Source organism: Cucumis melo, chromosome 12, assembly GCF_025177605.1.
Source record: "Cucumis melo cultivar AY chromosome 12, USDA_Cmelo_AY_1.0, whole genome shotgun sequence".
NCBI lineage: Eukaryota > Viridiplantae > Streptophyta > Magnoliopsida > Cucurbitales > Cucurbitaceae > Cucumis > Cucumis melo.
The window spans coordinates 22327308-22349375 of record NC_066868.1 but is presented as its reverse complement, the minus strand read 5'-3'; the positions used below and the strand labels follow the sequence as shown (position 1 = coordinate 22349375).

The 22068-nt window shown below is 32.2% G+C and overlaps 1 protein-coding gene across 1 annotated transcript; it reads left to right on the top strand.

Moving 5' to 3' along the window:
- The first annotated feature begins 1675 nt into the window (after window positions 1-1675).
- LOC103487708 (cullin-4) lies at window positions 1676-13808 on the top strand. The gene is made up of 17 exons (XM_008446137.3): window positions 1676-2175; window positions 2911-3026; window positions 3149-3495; window positions 8622-8802; window positions 9131-9253; window positions 9360-9647; window positions 10255-10380; window positions 10535-10636; window positions 10779-10832; window positions 11737-11843; window positions 11934-11994; window positions 12077-12208; window positions 12360-12497; window positions 12614-12694; window positions 12790-12870; window positions 13162-13242; window positions 13501-13808. The coding sequence occupies exons 1-17, from the start codon at window positions 1818-1820 to the stop codon at window positions 13612-13614; spliced, it is 2490 nt and encodes an 829-aa protein (XP_008444359.1). The 5' UTR covers window positions 1676-1817; the 3' UTR covers window positions 13615-13808.
- The last annotated feature ends 8260 nt before the right edge of the window (window positions 13809-22068 follow it).

Genomic DNA, 22068 nt, shown 5'->3' with positions numbered 1-22068 from the left:
CATCATAGTGTATCCGCCCACCCAACACATTCATTTATCTAACACATGTGCCTCTCTTTACATGCCCGATTTTATTAAAGTCAGACCTACAAATATGAACCAAAATAATAGATTTTAAAATTAAACTTTAAAATTAAAAGTTATATATTTATCTATTTATTTATTTATTGTACTTTATATATATATATATATATATATATATATATATATATATATATATATATAAAGTTCGTGAATGGATATTCATTAGGTCATGAAGTTCTATACCCAAAAGGTTAAATTATAAATAATACTATTAAATTATGAGGTTAATTATAATTTATTTTTAACCTTGTAGTTTGAGATATATATACATATATGTATATACTTAAAATTAAATAATGTATGTAGAGAAAACCAGCAATAGGTATGGTTGATATATGAGTCTTTGTCTTTTTATGTTTCTATAATATACGTGGTTAGATTTGTTGTTGCATAAATAGATGCAATTTTTTTTTTTTTATGAATTAACGACAAAAGTCTAGAAGAGTTGTTTTGAAACAAACTTTGAACTTCAAAGATTAAAATGAAATGTTTCAAACTTAAGAGTATAATTAAAACCAACTTCAAGTTCAGGTTCGATCATATTTAAAAATGTTGAGAGATTAAAAAAAGACCAAAGAAGAAAAATCTTGAAATCGCTTTAGGTAGAAGGAAGTACATGAATGAACTTATATCATGTTCAAATGAGATAGATCATCATTGATTAAGAAAAACTTTAAAAAATTGATAGCTACTTCTTGTCCCAACAAAATGAACATTGCTTTTGAGTGACTTATGATCTACAAAAACTTCAAACTCGATTGAATGACCTATAGCATCTGAGTGTGAATAAAAACGATGTAGAAAAATGCTTGAGCAAATAAGGATGTGTTGTCAAGTCTCATACATAATATTAAATTTTCATCGATACGTCGATATTTCTATCAATATTTTCATGTTTCTAAGTGTCCAATATCAATATGAGGGATGGATTAATTGATATTTGCATTGCATAGTAGAAAAAGTTATGAAACAAAAAAAAAAAAAAAACTTAATATAAATAATAGACATGTTAACTTATTTAGAAATAATAAAATATTTTTCTTTGTAGGAATGTGCATCAAAATCGACATTTTATCGGTAATACTAAAACAAAAGATTCAAAAAATAAATTTATTTATTGAAACCATCATTTTGTCGATATTACCATAAAATTAAGAAATCGATAGTTTTGTCTAAATCAATATTTTGAACCTCTATCGCATGAGATATAACAAATGTCAAAGCTTAGATGCATAATAATAATTATTACCTTTTTACGTACAAATTTACATATAGATATATATATTATTTTGATTAAATATGTGCATCGACGTTCTACACATATATTTTCTAAGAAAAACTAAAAAAAAGAAAAATTTAAATATAATATAATGAACCAAATATTTACCAACAAAATTACAGATTCTATTTATATCTAAAACATTAATAAAAATCTATCATCAATAAAATTTGAAATTTTTGCTATATTTTGTAAATATTTATAGCTATTTTGGTACTTTATAATAATTTTCTAAAATAAAAAGTAATGGAAAAGAAAAAGAAAAAAGAAAAAAATATTGGAAGAGGCATTAGAAGGGGACTTAAGAAAATTGTGTTATCGTTGTGTGTGTGTGTGTGGGTTTGGGGCAGAAGGGTCGGGTGTGGGTGTGGGCGAAATCAATCAATCTTCATCAATTTTGTGCTCAAAATTTGTTCTTTCACTGGACAATGCCCTCCTTCTCTTGATCACTTTCATGTCTCTCCCCACCAAACGCTCTGCCACCGCCACCGCCAACGCCAACACCAACACCGCCGCCAGCTCCCTTCTCTCTTCTCCTTCTTCTTCACCCACTTCCACCACCCCTTCCTCTATCTCTTCCCCTCCTATGAAGAAAACCAAATCCCAACCACTTGACCCCAACAAAAACGGTCTCCACCACCACGATGACCCCGATTTCGACCCTTCTTCCATGCCCCTTGATGATGAAGATCTCAAACCACCCCATCACTCCTCTCTCATTGGCGCTAGCCGCTCCGTCGCTACTAATTTGTCCCGTAAGAAAGCCACTCCCCCACAGCCTGCTAAGAAACTCGTTATCAAGCTTCTCAAAGGTTTCTTCTTTCCATCTCCTTCTACCTTCCTTTTCAAGGGTTTTTAATTTTTTTAGTTTTCTCGTTAGGTTTTGTTTTATTGATTCTATTGTTCTTTCTGACTGCTTTGTTTAATTTGGGGGTTTTCGTGTTGATTGCTGTTTTCGTCTTCTTGTTTTGAATTAAGCTGTTACTGAACATGGGCACTCGGGATTATTTCGATTTCTTATGTTTTTTGCACCACTTTTACCGGATTACTTGGGATTGAGCTTTAGTTAGACATGTTTTCTGCTGATTGCTCGGTTCTACACTGGCATTTTTATTTTCATGTGGGTTAAAACTCCTGACTAATGATTTAACAAGTTTCTGATGCGACTGTCATTACAGTAGCTCTGCCCGGATTAGGAAATGTCGTTTACTGTAATGGAAGATTAAGAGGAGTACTCTGCATATAGAATTGGGAAAGTTCACTTGTTCATCTACGGATAGAATCTATAGTCAGGAATGTACAATCTTATACCAGTCTTAATTTAGTTAATGACGATGGAAGATTTTTAGTCATCTGCCAAAAATTGACAGTGCTAAAACAAATGTACTTTCAACTTGGTACTATTATAGTGAGGCCACATCTATACTCTGGTGTATATCAATAGTTGTGAATATGTGTGTGAATTATGTAGCCTCGGTTGAACTGATATCCCATGTTGAAAGTGGTTTACAATATCTCATTTTTTTTTTCCCGTTTTCTTTATGAAGCAAAACCAACACTCCCTGCTAATTTCGAGGAGGATACATGGGCAAAGTTGAAATCAGCCATATGTGCCATATTCTTGAAGCAACCTAATTCTTGTGATTTGGAGAAGCTTTATCAGGTATAGTTTATAATTCTTGTTTTTTTTTCTCTCTCTTAACTGATAAAGGAAGATAGAGTTTCTGATTCTTTTTCCTTCTGTTTATCCATATCTGAGGTCTTTCAACCAATTGGTGTATGCAGGCTGTTAACGATCTTTGCTTGCACAAAATGGGTGGTAACCTTTATCGGCGAATCGAAAAGGAGTGTGAAGTACACATATCTGCAGCATTGCAGTCTTTGGTTGGGCAAAGCCCAGATTTGGTGGTTTTCTTGGCATATGTTGAGAAATGCTGGCAAGATTTTTGTGATCAGATGTTGATGATTCGTGGCATTGCCCTGTATCTGGACAGGACTTATGTCAAACAAACACCAAGTGTGTGCTCATTATGGGACATGGGGTTGCAACTTTTCAGAAAGCATTTATCTTTATCTTCAGAGGTTGAGCACAAAACTGTTACTGGTCTATTAAGAATGATCGAGAAAGAAAGGTCAATTTCTATTCTGATGATGCAATAATTTTATTAAGTATAATGGATATTGCATTTGCACATTGCCTTTGCACATTGCATTGCATTTTATTTATTTATTTTTTTGGAACTAGTTTAGGATTGTGATTCCTCATGAATTTGTTTTGGGACAGAAATCAACACCATTTCATTAATTGATAAAATAGATGTACTAATGAAAACCTATTGGATATCTACAAAAAACATCTTCAATGTGACATAAGAGTAGTTAAGCTGTAGCTACAAAAAGGTGAAACCAATTGACAACATTAAGAGCTGTAAAACTAACCAAAGAAATAGAAGATTCAAGATCTTGGTCAGTGTCTACAAAGATACGTGAATTCCGATCAATCGAAAGAGACCATAAGAAAGCTTGACTGTAATGGGGCCAAAGAATCTCCTTTGGTTGTCTAATTAGAATGCTATTTATTAAGAGACCACATTATTGTTGGGTAGAGCAATTTTCCAGCTAAATTCCACATTATTAAATACCAGAATGTTTAGCAGAAGAAACATGATATAAAAAGATGGCTGCAAGAGAATTCTCATGCCCTTTTTGAGTTAATAATTTTAGTAGTCAAGGTATTTGTTGATGAAGAAGCTTTTTTGCAAAAATTTATTACCATTCTTTGGTTTATTTAAATGGTTTAAGACTATAAGCTATTGACAGAAATGGTAGCGACAAATTCTGGTTTAGGCTTCTGTGCTTTCTAATGAGGATTGACAAGCAATTATGGGACTCGTTTCTTTTCACAGACATTTTTGTCCATTTATATACACATTTGGAGTAAGAAGCTCCTTTCATTAATTTTGTGAAAATGAATCAAAGTGATCCCCTGCCGTTTAGAATTTTAAAAAGGAAAAGGACACAGCAATTCAAGTTAAAAAGAGATAGGTACACGAAGGATTATCATCGAAGCATGCGATATGGTTGGGCCAACGATTACCTCCTAACCTCTGTCATTGGCTTGAATGATCTGGTTGTTCCTTTCTAGCCATAGGCCAGCTGTGGTCTTAAACGTGTTCAGCCACAAAATTATCCGTTTCTTAAAAGGATTGGCCCACCTAATAATCGGAGAAGGTTGTCATCTTCGCTTTTGTGCCATACTTTTCTGAATCAATCTTGTTCCCTTTGTTCTTCACATGCCATTGAGTTCCTCTATATATGTCTCTAGTCTTTTTCCTTGTTAGAAAGTGACATGTAGATGATCTCATATTTGGATCACACCATTTCAGCAAACACAGCAATGAAAGGGCACTTACTCCATACTTTGCTTTGTGACTTGGTATTTCTAAGCTTCTTCAATATTTTGGACGTTGGTCTTCCTTTGATTTGTGGGTATTTTTGAATCAAATATTGAATGCTAGCAGAACCATATAGAAAATGCCTTATTGATCAATATCTCTGTGAAATGTTCTTTTCCTCATTGAGCCATTCACCTTTGGCCCTTCTCCTTCCATGAATTTTCAATTTATGGATCAGACACCAGATTTGATGTGCTTATTTAATCTTTGTAAATGGAAGATGAGTCCTTGGCACCGTAGATTCTAATAAATGGATATGCCTTGTTGTATTGTAAACTATCATGGTATTAGATGAGTTTTTTTCGAAGTCATGGAGTTGATATTTATAGATAAGGCCAAGTTTTTGTATATGATCCTTTTTGTTTGAAATTTAATGAAGCCACTTGGGGCAAAGATTATCTAGGACTATAAAAACCATCTCTTGCTACAGTAAATACTATTTAAAAGTCTTCAATTAGATACGGTAAACACTATTTGTGCTACCATATTTACTATTTGCTACCGTTTTTACTATTTGACATTCATAATTTTTTTATTTTTTGCTATAGTGTTTACTATTTCCTTGTCAAACTAAAATAGTCTACGTACCAAACACATACTATTATAACCCAAGCTAAAATAATCTACACCTCCAACACAAACTATTCTAACCAAACTATAATAACCTAAGACTATAATAACTCACTCCTTGCCACAAACACTCCAATGTATCTATGTGATATACTCTTGGATAGTTGTTTGGGGGCTAAACGTTGGTGGAAATGCTCCAAAATATGTTTGATTGTTGAAAATTTTATATTTCTAACGCATTATTAATTACTTATTAGTAATCCTTTAGATGTGGAGAGCTCTTGGATGGTACCTTGAGGAACGAGAGGGAGCCCTGAAGTGGAACTTTTTGACATGATTAGAAAAGGAAGTATCTGTTGGGGTCAATAGATTAAAATCAAATGGGCTAAGGAAGGAGATTGTGACACTGCCTTCTTCCATAGAGTGGTTAGTGGAAGAAGAAATAAGAATTGTATAGGTCCTTTGATCTTGGAAAATGGGGAGAGTACTAGGAATGATAAAGAGGTTGAGGAGGAGGTTCTATCAACTTTCTCCGAGTTGTTTAACCCGGTTGTTAGGGCCGAGCAGTTTGTTGATGGTATTGAGTGGAGTCCCATTTCGTTTGGGAGGATGAGGAGTTGGTGGTTCCTTTCACTTTGGATGAAATTAAGGAGGGAGGTCTTTGGTTGTGATCGAAGCAAATCCTTAGGGCTGAATGACTTTTTTATGGCTTTTTTCCAAGATAATTTGGATTTGGTTAAGGGAGAGTTGCAAGGTGTTTTTAGAGATGTTTTTCCAGAGCGGCATCTTGAATCGTACTTTGGAGGGAACTTTTGTGTACCTAATTCCTAAGAAGAAAAATGCTAGTAAGGTGAAGGAGTTCAGACCCATTAGTCTTATCATTAGTGTCTATAAGATTTTGGTTAAGGTCCTTGCAAATGGTCTTAGGAGAGTGCTTTCCTCGACTACTGCTGAGTCGGGGTGCTTTCTTAGCCGACTGTGAATTCTTGACTGGGCTTTAATAGCCAATGAAGCCATTGAGGACTACAGAGCTAATAAGAAGGAGGGTGTTGTTTTCAAACTTGTCTATGAAAAGGCTTAAGATAAAGGGATCATTTATCCCTTTTCTTGTTCTTAATTGCTGTGGATATTGTAGTCGTCTCATCTTCAGTGGGGTGGAAGGAAATATCATCGAGTCTTTTAGGGTTGGTTGTAACGAGTCTCCAATTTGCTGATGATACAATGTTTTGTTTAGACAATGAGAACTTCTTGCCCCTTCACCATATGGTGGGGTTTTGTTTTGAGGCCATGCCTCGGCTTAAAATAATAGGAGTAAGTGCCCTATCTTGGGTATCAACTGTGATCAGGATAAGTTTGGAAGGTGGACAAGTATGATTGGTTATGAGGTAAAATCCTTCCCTTCATGTTATTTTGGCTTTCCTCTGGAGGGTAACCCAAGGGCCTCGTCGTTTTGGAGACTCCATTTTTGAGAAGATCCGTAAATGGCTTGCTCTTGGAAGAAAGGTTACTTTTCCAAACTGGTAGACTTACCTTGATCAGAACTATGTTGAGTGGTATTCCATTTTCTAGTCTATCACTGTTTAGAGGTCCCAGCTTAGTCTACAAAAGCCTTGAGAAGTACATGAGAGACTTTCTTTTGGAAGGGGTGGATGAAGGAAAGGGTTCTCATTTGGTTAGCTAGGAGGTTGTTGGGCACTCGGTGAACTTAGGTGGTTAGTGATTGGAAATTTAAGGCTTAGTAACAAAGCTTTGTCGGCTAAGAGCTTTGGTGTTTTGTCCTCGAATTCGAATCTTTGTGGCATAGGATCATTGTGAGTAAGCATAGCACCCATCCCTTTGATTGGGCGGTGAAAGGGGGTTAAAGGCACACATCGGAATCCTTGGAAAGATATTGCGTTTGAGCTTCCCTCCTCCCTTTTGGTTAGATAAATTGTGGGAATGGTAAGGATGCGTATTTTTGGGAAAATCAATGGGTGGGGGATAACCCTTTTACTCTACATTTCCTCATCTCTATCATTTATTTTCCTTTAAAAAATCATCTGATCTCTGACTTGTTGGTTTGGTCAGGTAGTTCTGTGTTCTCTTTTGGTTTCCATCGTCATTTCTCCATTAGGGAAAGATGAAGACTGCCCATCTTCTTTCTTTGTTGGAAGGGTGCAATTTTAGGAAGGGGAGAAAGGATGTTCGTGTATGGAAACCGAATCTTATTGGGGGATTTTCTTGTAAATCTTTCTTTAGGTGTGGTCTGGAGGAATAGCGAGTCGTTCTTTGATGTGGTCTGGAGGATTAAGATACCAAAGAAAAACAAGTTCTTTACCTGGGAGATTTTACTTGGCCGTGTGTACACTTTGGATAGGCTTGCTAGGAAGATGGTCCGTTAATAGGTCCTTTATGCTGTATTCTGTGTTGGGAGGCAGAGGAAAACCTGAATCACCTTCTTTCTTGCAGCAGTATGCGAGGTCTGCGTGGATTTATTTCATGTAGGAGTTTGACATTCAGATTGTTGGCGGATTTCCTCTGTTTGCTTTTCAAAGAGAGAGGTTGTTTGTTGTGGCTTACTGGTGTGTGTGCTGAGTTGTGGGACATTTGGGGGGAAGAGAAACAATAGGGTGTTTAGAAGTTTGGAGGACCTCGGTGAGATTTGGTCTTTAGTGAGATTTCATGTTTCGGTTTGGGCTTCGGTTTCAAAGCTTTTTGTAACTATTCATTAGGTAATATTTTGCTTATTTGGAAACCCTTCTTTTTAGGAGGATCGCTTTTGTGGGCTTGTATATGTATATATATATTTCCATGCCCTTATATTATTTCATTCTTTCTCAATGAAGTTGTTGATGCTATCAAAAACAAATAATCGTGATATCAGTGAATCTCCTTCTTGGCCATTATAATTGTTTGGTTCTTGTTTATTGTATTATTATAATTATTAATGGCCTGTTCCAAACCAGACATTACATGTTTGTATGTGTAGATTGGTTTATGGTGGAATTTTGTACATTGTTGTTTTCCACCGTGTCTAAAAAATTCGTACAACTTTTATTAAAAAGAAAAAATAGAATTTCATAAAACTACACAAGCCAATTTTACTGATGGCTGAAATTATGAAATAAAATATAAAGTTTATTTTTTAATTTTTATGTTTTGCTTTATTTGCTAGATTATTTCATATTAAAAGATTCTTATTTATTTATTATGTAAAATATTCGATTAACATGGATCTTTTATTGGCCATTTAGGCTAGGTGAAGCAATTAATCGGACTCTCCTCAACCACCTCTTGAAGATGTTTACCGCACTAGGAATTTACTCAGAAAGCTTTGAAAAGCCATTCCTTGAATACACTTCTGAGTTTTATGCTGCTGAAGGCATGAAACACATGCAGCAGTCAGATGTTTCAGAATATTTAAAGCATGCAGAGGTGCGGACTCTTGTTTGTTTGTTTTTGTTCATTTTTAAAAAAATTATTTTCTAATGAAAAACCAAAGTCTCATTAAGAAAAAAATAAAGAACACTTGGACGTACAAAATGAAGAGCTCACACAAAAGGGAGACACCTATAAATAAGACTTCCAATCTAACGAAATAAAACCTTGAATATCATAGTTAGTTAATGTGAACGGCTTGGTAGATTCCTTGTACAAAAGAGATTGCATACTGTGTCCATTGAATAACGGTTCGTTAATCTTCCTTATTTTGTTCACTAATCATCCATTTATGTTAATTCTAGTTTTTGACCTGTTATTTCAGGGAAGGTTGCAGGCAGAGCAAGATAGATGTTTGCACTATCTTGATTCAAGTACAAGAAAACCATTGATAGCAACCACAGAAAGACAACTTCTTGAACGTCATATATCTGCAATCCTTGATAAGGTTCCATTATAACTCAGATTTATAATATATCATAAGTTCTTGTTCTTCTTCCATATTGTTTTCTAGTATAACTCCAATATTTATTTAGGATTCTTTTTGGCTTTAGGGATTTACATTGCTGATGGATGGAAACCGTATGGGAGATCTTCTGAGAATGTACACACTTATTTCAAGAGTCAATGCCCTTGAATCATTAAGACAAGCCCTTAGCTCATATATACGAAGAACTGGGCAAAATATAGTCATGGATGATGAGAAGGACAAAGATATGGTCTCATCCCTTTTAGAATTCAAGGCTTCTCTGGATACTATATGGGAAGAAAGCTTTTCCAAGAATGAAGCTTTTTGCAATACAATAAAGGATGCGTTTGAGCATCTTATTAATCTTCGTCAGGTACCACTCTCTTCATGTTTGTTTTCTTGTTTTCTTTTTAGAGTTTTCCCATTTAATTGTTGTAGGTAATTACGATAAGAGGTGGACATGCATTCTTAAACTGCAGGTTAATTGAAATAATAACCCTGTAATTGGTAGTATTCTACCTTGTGTGCTCTATCACCAGTGTTTAAAAATGTATAACTGGTGACTTTTGAAAGTGAGACAGGACCACCCTTCATTAAGAGAAAAAATTAAGAATTAACGTTTCAGCTTGTTGAATGAAGAAGAAAGGTGAAGGAGAAACCCTATTTGGTCAGCCTAGTGTTATAAGCATGATTAGCAGGAGTTTAACTTCTTTTCGTCAGATGTAATGTGGTCAATTTTGGGCTTTCTTCTTGTTCATAAAACTGTAAAAACTATGGGCCTCACATGCATCAATGTGATTTAATTCTGCTGAGCTATATTACTTTTAATGCCCATATTCAGTTGCCTCATCAACTTTTCATGTCTTATTCTTTCATATGCTTTTCATGTCTTAACATGCATTTAATATTTTTTTTTATTCTACTGCTCACTTGTGTTCAGTTATGTGATCTAACACATAAAATTTTCTTTCTTTCTGTAGAATCGTCCTGCTGAATTGATTGCTAAGTTTCTGGATGAAAAGCTCCGTGCTGGAAATAAGGGTACTTCTGAAGAAGAATTGGAGGGTACACTAGACAAAGTGTTGGTTCTGTTCAGGTTTATTCAGGTAGTTATCATTGTTAGGAATGTGTCATGGGAGATCTGATTGATCTAGAATGATTTTTTCTTGAATTTTCATTTCATTTCACCGCAACTTAAGCTCATTTATGTTTGACATGGAGCAACAGTTCTTATTGCCTGCTTCGTTTTGTTTGTTGTAGGGCAAGGATGTGTTTGAAGCCTTTTACAAGAAGGATCTTGCAAAGAGGCTACTTCTAGGAAAGAGTGCTTCAATTGATGCAGAAAAGTCTATGATTTCCAAAGTCAGAGATAAATTTCTCTTATTTTAGTTTTCAATAGTGATTGTTGTACATTGCTCACTAATCGTGCCAACAAGTTCTTAACCAGTTCTTTAACTCACAGATGATTTAATGAAACTAACTAGTTCTGTTAGCTTTATTACAGCTGAAGACAGAGTGTGGTAGTCAGTTTACGAACAAACTTGAAGGAATGTTTAAGGTGTGTAATTCTGGAATTTATTAAAAAAGAATTTCCAAGAGTAGTGAATTGTGGTTAGTTGTTATGAAGATTTGATTTCATTTGACATCAAATGGCATCCTTGCTCCTAGTTTTTATTTGTAGGGTGCATCTGGGGCTTATTGAATCTCTCTTATAAAAATTGGTTTTGTATGGTGCTGGTTGGAGTTCGAAGGTGTACCATATTGGCAGTTTGCTTGTTACCGCATGATTAAAACAATGATGAATATTTCACACGTTCTTGTTTGTCAACTGGATAGTTTCGTTACCATTTTGCTCTTTTTTTCCTTTTTTAAATTAAATTTGGATTTTAATTTATTGATTGCTTTATTTTTGTTATTTTTGCAAGATGTACAAATGAAACTAAATATTTTGTTGTAAGGCAAAATTGCAAAGGGAAAGGGGCAAATGGGGCAAATCTTAAACACTCACCAATTGGATTGTATAGAAAATGGATAAAAACTATACTGTGCGTAGATTATGAACGTCATATATCTTCTCAAAATTCAAGATCCTCCACCTCAGCAAAATCTCTGTTGTAATTTCTTTTGATTGAAAGGACCCAATGGTGGTCAACATTAGTCCAATGACCTTAGCTTTACTTCAAAACTGTGACTAGTTTGATTTAAACCAGAAATTCGCTGATTTGGGGAGGAGAGCTCTGTTAGTAGTTGTATAGACTGAAGATGGACCCCATAGTTTCATTGTAGAAACTCACATAGATCAAATATGTGCTTCTGGTTTTGCTGTCTTTTTCCTTAACACTGTCTTCAAATTCCTATTTTTGTCTCGAGTGGAATATAAAAACTTAGTCGTGTTATTGGTGCTGTATTTGAATTATTCTCAGACTATCTTCTGAAGTTTATTTTATGGTGAACTGCATTAGGATATTGAATTGTCTAAAGAGATAAATGAATCGTTCAAGCAATCATCCCAAGCGAGGACAAAGCTCCCCATGGGGATTGAGATGAGTGTTCATGTCTTGACTACTGGGTAAGTTGTACTTAGTGTGATTTTTCTGATTAACTCACTCATTGCTTCGGCTTTTGACAAGAAATATAATAATCTATTGGGTGTCTGTAGGTACTGGCCAACTTACCCTCCCATGGATGTTAGGCTTCCCCATGAGTTGAATGTCTACCAGGTTTGAGAGGAAGATAATAATATGGATCTTAATGTACGTGTAACTTGGAGTAGTCCTTTGATTCCCTTGCTTTGTTCTACAGGACATTTTCAAAGAGTTCTATTTGAGTAAATACAGTGGGAGACGCTTAATGTGGCATAATTCATTAGGCCACTGTGTGCTGAAAGCCGAGTTCCCAAAAGGTAAAAAGGAGTTGGCAGTTTCCCTATTTCAGGTGAGTTAATACTTTGGGAATTATGCTTGTTTTAAGGGATACCTTCGGGCATTCTCTTTTATCCTCTTGTCTATCTCTTGTATGAACTGGGGTTGGAAATCATTTTATTTTTTAACGCATGGAGAGATTTAATTTGTGCATTGTCATCCAGACCGTGGTCTTAATGCTTTTCAACGATGCTGAGAAACTTAGTTTCCAAGATATTAGAGAATCTACTGGAATTGAGGATAAAGAACTCAGGAGGACTTTACAGTCACTTGCCTGTGGAAAAGTTAGAGTACTACAAAAGGTGAGTGGCATCTTCATTTGATGTCTTTTCTTGGTGAAACCATAAAAATAATTCAATATACTCAAAGAATTTTTAATCTGACCTTTCTCTCTTTCCCTTCTCCATCTTATATTTAGATACCAAAGGGCAGAGATGTTGAGGACAATGATTCATTTGTGTTCAATGATGGATTTACTGCTCCACTTTACCGTCTTAAGGTATGCCAATTTCCATTTTGCCTATCGGGAACGATCATGTTACTTCAACCTCCTACTGTTGCTGAAATTGCATTGTTTTGTTGTGGTCGATTCAGGTAAATGCCATTCAGATGAAGGAAACGGTAGAAGAGAATACCAGCACTACTGAAAGAGTCTTTCAGGACCGTCAATATCAGGTTAGCCACCATTTTTTTCTAAACAAAAAAACTAGAATCAAATAGTTAGATAGCCAAGATCTTTGCTCAATTGACATTTTTATTTTTTAAGGGCCAAGAGGTCCATGGTTCAAATCCTCTGCCCCATTTTTTTTATAAATAAAAAGAAAAAACAAAAGAATCAAACAGTTAGATATTGTTCAAGGTGGAATGTCAATGAATAGGCTTGAAACGCTTGTTATATCTGACCAAACAGCATAATCAACAAAGGATTACTGATATCCCTAAACTTGTTTTGCGTGGCACTTGCAGGTGGATGCTGCTATTGTTCGAATAATGAAAACCCGAAAAGTGCTAAGTCACACTCTTCTGATAACTGAGCTCTTCCAACAGGTACAAAGGAATTTTCTTTGTTTCCCATGCATTCTCTTCTTACGTTAAATTGGTACAATAGTATACTATTCTCATCTTTTGTTTCCAATAATGCAATTCTTTTAGTCCACAGTCAAATTTGTTGTAAATGAAAGTAAAGATGGCTGTATCTGATTCTGGGTAAAATTTTATATGGAGGAAGCATGAAAGTGACAAGTTGTGTAATATATTTGAATATGTAGATGATGTTGAACTGGATTTTTGTGTTGTGTTGAACAGTTAAAGTTTCCAATAAAGCCAGCTGATTTGAAGAAGCGGATTGAAAGTCTTATCGATAGAGAGTATCTAGAACGTGACAAGAACAACCCTCAGATATACAATTACCTCGCCTAATCCAGTCTTTTCTCCTCACAAACAACACCGAAAATTTCGGCCGTTGGAAGGAGGGCAGGATTGGGATGGGGATCGACCTTTGTCAGATTAATGTACAGAAAGAATTTCAGTTTCAATATTTTTGGTTTGTGTTGGACGTTGATTGTAAAGCATAATTTTGTATCTCTTTCAATGTCTCTTTTGTCTCTGGTAAAGCGTTGTGTACCTGACGAAATCATCTTACTATGAAGCTCACACCAAAGAAGTTATATTGAAACAAAAAATCCCAATTGTAGTTTTATCAAAATTCTTTGGATAGTAGAATATTTAGGAGTTATTAGGAGTCTAGGACTTAATTTCAAAATTATGGGAGTCCAAACATATTATATTATCATAATAGATATGTTATAGATCTAAAATTTATATTCCTGTTGAAGTTGTGATTTACACTTTATTTAGGACCTTCGTATATAGAATGTCTATTTCGTTTAATTCTTTTTTATGTAACTCATTATTTTATTTTATTTTTACTTTTGAAAATTAAGTCTATTTATTCTTCATTTTTTTTAGTATAATGGTTGAATTCCTAGTTAAATTTTAATAATAAAATAATAAGTTAAATTTTTAGATTTTAAAATTTGGTTTGGTCGTTTCAAGCTATCGACAGACAACGAAGCAAGAAAGTTGGAGTAACGTGGAAAGAATAAGTATTTAATCGTGGTTAAATTGTTAGGTTTTAAATTCTGTATTTGTTAGAGTTAATTTGCATGGGACTACTTATATGAGTGTGGTACTGAGGTGCCTAAGTTAGTATCTAAAATATTTAATTGAGCTAAGCATATAAAAGGGTGTTAGAGTTCCCCTCCGAGGTGTACTTCTCCTCTCTTTAACTCCAACTTGGGGCTACATCTTCATCTAACTCCAATGATGCATCGATGATTGTGACCCTAGAAGTTGCATTGTATCAGAACTAAACTTCTGGTTTGGTTATTTTCTAATTGGTATAATTTCTTCTATCCGGATTTGACCTTTTCTTTTGGGGGTGTGCTCCCTCCCGTCATGCTTCCTATTCTCGGCCTTGTTTTATTAATTCATACTTGAACAGACACAAATTCACAAATTTTAAGACTAAACTTCAAATTTAACAACTGTAAATATAATAGATCAGCATATATAGACTTTGCAAAAGAACGTGTAGACATAGAAAAATTTAAATTCAATTATGGAAGTCTATCAATGATAAACTATATCCTATCAATGATAACATTTAGTATTAATAAATTTTTCTATATATTTGTAATTCTTTAAAAAGATCAATTGTCACGCTCAAATGATCTTGTTTTGCTTGTACCTTTATCAAGTTATAATCTTGTCTTTACGTTAACCTCAATGCTCTTTATGATGATGAGGTCATGGTACACCATCTACTAATCAATTTAATTAGTTAGAGATTTTCATGTTTGTGTTTAACAAATTTTAAACAAAAATAGGTATATTTAACTTTTAATTAAAGTCATCCACACCTAGATATATAGATCGGTCAATGTCAATATGAACATAATATAGAGAACAAGACATTAATTATTATTTCAAAACTCGTTAGATTTTTATTTCTAAAAGAATTTGCATAATTTTTCACTTGTTCTTAACTGTCTTTATTTTAGCTTGGAAGCTGAAGACACAATAATGAGGATATTTAATTTTTAATTTAACACAAGAAAGCAACAAATTTAACAAAAAAAGGGGGGGGGGGGGGGGGGGGTAGAAAGTCAAAAGCTTCTTAACTTTTAGGAAAAGAAAATGGAAAATAAAAAGGACAGAACAGATCTCTAGGAAGTCTCAAAATAGCCAATAATTTACAAGACACAAACAAAACAAGAAACAAAATAGGTCGGCCACAAACAACAAAACTTTTCGACTCATTGTTGTTATTATTATTATTATTATTATAAAATTAAACCCTCGTGGCCATTCTATACAGACTTTATTTATTAATTCAGTTGAATTTAGTTTGAAGTCTCATTTGTCTATTAAATCTTTGAATAAACTCCTCCACTCTTCTATTCAATTCTTCATCCGTCATCTTTGCAAATTCACTTTGATCTTCTATTTCCTGTCCTTCATACTTTTCACTTTCTGATCTCTTCCCCATCATTTTCTTGCTGATCTCCATTGAAACAATTCTTTTTGGTTTATCCGACTTCCTCCGCCGGTAAGTTCTCACCGGTGTCGTCGTCTTCTTTGATGGAGAGTCGAGTCGTGGACTTTGAACCACAATTTCCAATTTCTCATCTGGGGTTTCTTTCTTTTCATCAAATACTACTAACGAAGAGGTTTGAAGTTGGAAATGAGTTAACTTTGGGTTCGGTGGTGAGTAATAATCTTCATAAAGGTGGAAACTTTTGTGTTGGGAGAGAGAGAAAAGACCATAATCAACAGCAATTATGAAGATGAGAGTGTTGGAAATGAAGAACCAAAAAATAGTGCTGTTGAGGAGAGCTGAAAAAGAGAGGTTTTTGAAGATGGAAATGAAAATAAAGAAAATGGAGAGAAGGAATAATAGGGAAGAGAAGAAGGCTAACAAGTAATCATTTGTATACTTATTATAAGGTTGTGGTTTGGGTTTGTCATAGGGAAGAAATGAATTATTATTTTCTACTACAACTAGATTTTGAGGTGAAATTGAATTAGATGACATTTTGGATTGAAGAAAGGAGGAGAAGAAGAAGAAGAAGAAGAAGGAGAAGAAGAGAAAACAGGGGTTTTTGATTTGGGAGATTAAGAGATTGAGTGGTTGGGGTTTGAGAGAGAGATTCCAAGAGAATTTTCCCTTTTATAAGTAAGTAGTTTGATGTGAGTTTCAAAGGATCATTGCATGATTAGGTCTTTTTTATAAGGTTTTGTTGAGATATGTGTCTAATTATTGAATGACCTCAAATTACTATCTTAGCCTTCTAATTCATTATCACCAATGTTGGTTACTTTGTAGTCCTAAAATTATTTGAGGTGATTGAAATAACAATAATATGCCTTGGTATCTATATATATGATATATAATTTATATTTGTATTAAAGTTATTATTGGATATACATAAGGTTTTATCTTAAAATCAATTGATTGCAAAAAAAGTTAATAATATCTATATTTATCTACTTTATAAATATATTGAGGTCTCTTAACATACCAACCGTTTAAGATAGCACCTCTTTGAGTTTATCATTCTTCAAGACATACAAGACAAATCTAGAAGATATTTTTTTTTTTCTTGCAAAGAATGATTCTTCTATATGAATGTCAACTTGATGAAAAAAGATATTGCATCTTTCAATGAAAAGAGAATGAACATCAATTTGATGATCAAGTGAAAACTGAGCTATGCACATAGACAATCTTTAGACACATGAGGTATATTAGAAGTAAAGATCCATTTGCTTTTAAATTTCTTGATTCATAAGGTTGATAACATATTACATAAATACACGTGGTTCTATATCTCATACCGTAATTAACAATTAATGAGAAGGAATAGCTCATATTTCGTATCTCACCATTATTAGATTAGATTTTGTTTTTTATTATTTAAACAAATACTCATATATGCTTTATAAACTTCGATAATGTATACCAGATTGATTAAGAAGAATTTCTCTATATATCATAAAGATTGTGAAGTAGTCGTCTAACAATTATTTGAAAAAAAGTTAGATTTTGTACCTACGATTGTGAATATAATTAAAGAAAAGAAGGATGACTCCATTTTGAATATATTATACAATAATAATAAAATATGGTTTTATCATAGGTAAGTAGAGACAGGTAGGAGGCAAAGAGATTTTAATTAACTTTGTGATATTTTGGTTATTAGCTCCAACTAATGTTTATCAATAAAACGCTGTGATCTAGATATATACAAATTGGATATGTATATAGTTGTGAGTGATTTTATTTTATTATAATTAATTATGTGTGTTGAAACACAATAGAGATAATGACAGCTCATCACAAAATGACAAGTAAATGGGAATAGTCTTTTAATGTAATGAGTGGGGAATTCTGTTTGATATATGAAAATTCATAAGTCGCATTTCCATTCTTATATTTGTTTGAACCCACAAAATTAAGAGAAAGAAAAAAACTTAATTTGAAATTCTAAAATTATTTAAAAGATCTAACGTCGAATTCGATGCTTCAACTTTTGTCTATAACAATTAATAATTGGTTCTTTCTAGTTTTGTTTTTGTTATATATATTTATTCATTTCTTTTATTACCTTTTTCATATTTTATTTTCTTTATCAATTTCAAAATAATACATTGCATTCTATTTGGATTATTAGTAGTAACAATCAACTATATATTTGGACTCATGCCAAAGAAAAAAAAAATTACGTTTTTCTTCATTTTATAAATTATTTAGAAAGAAATTTTCATAAATATAACAAACCACTAAAATATTTACGATTCAGGTAATAAATTCGATCATGAAATTAGTCATTTTTTAAATATTTTAGGTTTATTCTTTCGTTTTTCTTCTTCTCTTCAGTTTAATTTTTTCTATCATTTTTCTTCTACTCTTCTTTTTTTCCGCTGCGATTTCTTTCTATCGTCTTTCTTTTTTTCCTCTTCTTTTATTTTTGCTGCGATTTCTTTCTATCGTCTTTCTTCTTTTCCTCTTATTTTTTCTTTTTTTTTTTACATTGTGTAGACAATTTTAAATGATCATGTACAAAAAAATCTTGAAAAAATAAATGACCGTGTACCAAAAGAATCTTGAAAAATTTTGTTTAGTCAAATCTAAACGATCGTGTACCAAATATATTACGCACGTTGTTGATGCATGGTTGACGGAGTATTTTTGGTATTTTTCATTGTAGGGTTACATTTTTCTGTTTTCGAAATTGTTCTATATAGTGTAAATATTTTATTTGAAAAGACCCCTTATGTATGCATATATTAAAAAAAATCAAACGACATTTTTAAACAATACTAAAAGGATTTTGATATTTTGTTCCTAATTAAATGAATGGAATTTGTTTGGATTAACATTTAAGAGGTAGTCTATAATCACTTGAAAATTTATAAATATACGAAGGACGGTGTTTTTCAAGATTTTAAACTTGCTCATTTTAACCTACCATATGCGATTGTATCTTCAACCACAACTAAAATTTACGACTTGTGTATTTCATAAAATATTCATGTAATAAATAGCAATATCATCTTTCAAGTCTCATCTTCTTTTTTCCTACTTTCTCTCTATTCATTTATTTCTTTTAAAAAAGCACTTACATGCATACCACAAAGATTACAATGTGATCAATAAAATCAAATTGTCCACTAAAACTAATAAGTTAAATTTGGTTGATGTTGAAAAATTGAAAACGGACAACAGAGATCAAAGAGGAAACCAAAATTATTGTTTCTATTTTTTTCTTGATTTGTATATATATTCAAGATCTTAACAAAAAAATCAAAAGAAATAAATACATTACTTTCCTAAAAATATATATATAAAAAGAAAAGAAAAGAAAAGAAAGTGGGAAAGAAGTCAAATTTGCTAAACAATAATGAAATTTAATCGATAATGTAATGTATGTATAATGTATTTCTCTCTCTCTCTCTCTATCTACCAGCTCAAGTTTTTGGGTTATTACAATATATATATTAGTTTTACACGTGGGCGATTCAGGTTAAATGTAAAATGATGATTGGTTAATCATAATATCATCAGCCGCTTTTGTGGGACCCAAATTAACTTGCTGTCTGCCACGTGTAGAACATTTTAGATAGAGACACAACATTTGTCTCCATTGGTAACTTCTTTTTCCCCTTTTCTTTGTCCAAATACAATTTCTTTTCGAAAGACGTGTGGAATATTTTAAACCTTTTAAAGTTAAAGTTATGCATTATATTAAAATAATTATTATAGATTTTATTAACCTACTAATTCTAATAATAATTGATTCTACTTACCCAACTTACCTCTTCAACTTCAACTCATGAACATGCATTATTACAAAGTTGAGACATAAGATATTCATAAGTCTTACCATATTCGTTTTTTAATGATCATTACTTTGGAGCGTTTCTTTTTTAAAAAGTAATTTTAATTTTTCAATTTTCAACTATATTGTTCATAATAAAAAGATAATTATAATATTTTAACTTATATATATATATATATATATATATATATTCAAAGAATAAAAAATATATTTAAAAATTTAAAAAACCAAAATGAAGTACTTATAAATTAAGATAAAGCAAAATAATTGAAATAATAATTATTTTTGTTTTTGCAATTGTCATATATTAGTATGATTAGTCCAATATGTGATTGGGATATTTAGGGGAAAAGAAGTTTTTGTCTTTAAGTGTTTAGTTTGCTTTTACCAATATGATACTCAAATTGGTGAAGCATTGGAACCCAAAAGGTGGCAAATTTTAATTGTTGTGCTTTGTTTTTTTTCTAATTTATGTGGTTGGTGGTTGATTTGAAATACAAGGTTAATTTAATCAAATACATGCATGTTCATGCATAGCTTAATTAGTGGTAGTAATTTGAAGTTAACTAGTGGAACACTCCAAAAATATAGTTCCATATAAATTTTCTATGCTTATTTTAGATCGTTACGAAATATATAACCCATAAAATTAAACTATGGTTAATTATTTTAATGAGTATATAGATGACTTTCTTTACCAAGACTTTTGTCATGTATAGAGGATTCATAGTAGTTTATATATATGCTTAGAAATTATTATTTAATATATATGTATATATTGAAATGAAGTTGTGTTTTGTAAAAGGATTTGAGATATGATTCAATTCTATATAGGTAAACTTTATCTTAAAAAACAAATAAGTGGTAATTTTTTGAAATATGATGCTTTAAACAATTGCTAATATCCTTATATCTTATTCTTATATGTAGGATGACTCATCTATATTATTTAAAATTGAGAAAATCACAATAGCACTCATCAATTTTTTTTTTTTTTTTTTTTTTTTTTGTAGAACATAAAATCCTTGGGTTGACATGTAAAAGTTTGTTGATGAAGTTCAATGAGTTGTTGGTTATGCTTAATTTTGTATTGAAATTTTGGGGATAGGAAGGTGTGTTGTTTTCTGAGTTATGTATGTATGTATATATATCTATGTATTTAAATAAATGTATGTATGTATATAATGTATGTATGTTTATGCATGTATATAATGTACGTATGTATATGTATGTATGTGTATAATGTATGTATCATACCAACGTCCATTCTTCATTATTCACTACTCATGCTGAGGCCAACTTTGGTCACTATCATTGATGCCTAATTCTGGTGGCCACACAATATATGATGACAATCAACTGCGGTCACATCTGAACACCACTTTGAGTGACCAACTTTAATAAACCTTTCATCAAGGATCACCTACACCAACTTTCAACGACCATTATTTTTAACTATTATTAGTTATTCTATCGATATTTAATTTGAAATAAATTTATTAGCATTTAATAATCTAAGCAAACTTGAATATAAAAATATTTTTGAGAAAGAATTGCCAAACATATTGATCAAAAGTGATAATAGAAATGTCTTTTCGAAAAACATTTTTCTCCAAATATAAACTTTGTATTTTGGGAAAAACATGAGTATTGAATTAGAGTTTGTGAGGAAGTTGTATCATAATTAAGAAACTAGAGTTTTCATAGACTTTTATTCATCTCTTTATGTTTCATTCTTTTCAAAATTTGTTGTGTTTTTTTTTTTCTTCTCATGGTATTGAAGCTTCATTGCAACTTTATGTTTCTTAAACAACAAAGTTGAGTTTGACTTGTTCGTTGACAAGAGGCAAAATCATGGTGTGGCCTCTTTTCTGATAAACCTCATTTTGTTTATTAAATTTATTTTTATGTGTATATTTATTGATAATACATATCTTTTATTTTTACATATTTACTTTGTGACAATTGTAACCATAATCATTATATATATTTGAAACATTTGTGACCATGCAATTCATTTTGATATAACATTCTTGAATGTTTCTTGTTTTTTCTTCTGTTTTTGGTGAAATGTTCATTTTTGCTTTTAAGTTGTTCGTTAATAATTGTTTATGCATTTACTTTTGAGTTAATAAAACATCTTATTCTTGCATTTTAAAGAAGAATTACTCTCTAAACTTTAGGATTATCTTTATTTGAGATTTGTAAGGTATAAACTCAAAATCTTGGAAGGCCAACATTTGATTTCAAAATGCTTTTCTTGCAAATAATATTTTTAAAAATAAAATTTCTTATCCTTTTACATATTTTTTTTAATTTTTTTATTAATAAAAATCTATTTATTTAAGAAACATTCTTAAATATAGACAAATGAATTAAAAACAGACGACGGTCCTCTAGAGCCAGAAAGATAATTTGCACCTGTGGTCCTCCGGCGCAATGAAATATGCGACTTAGCCTTGACCTAGTA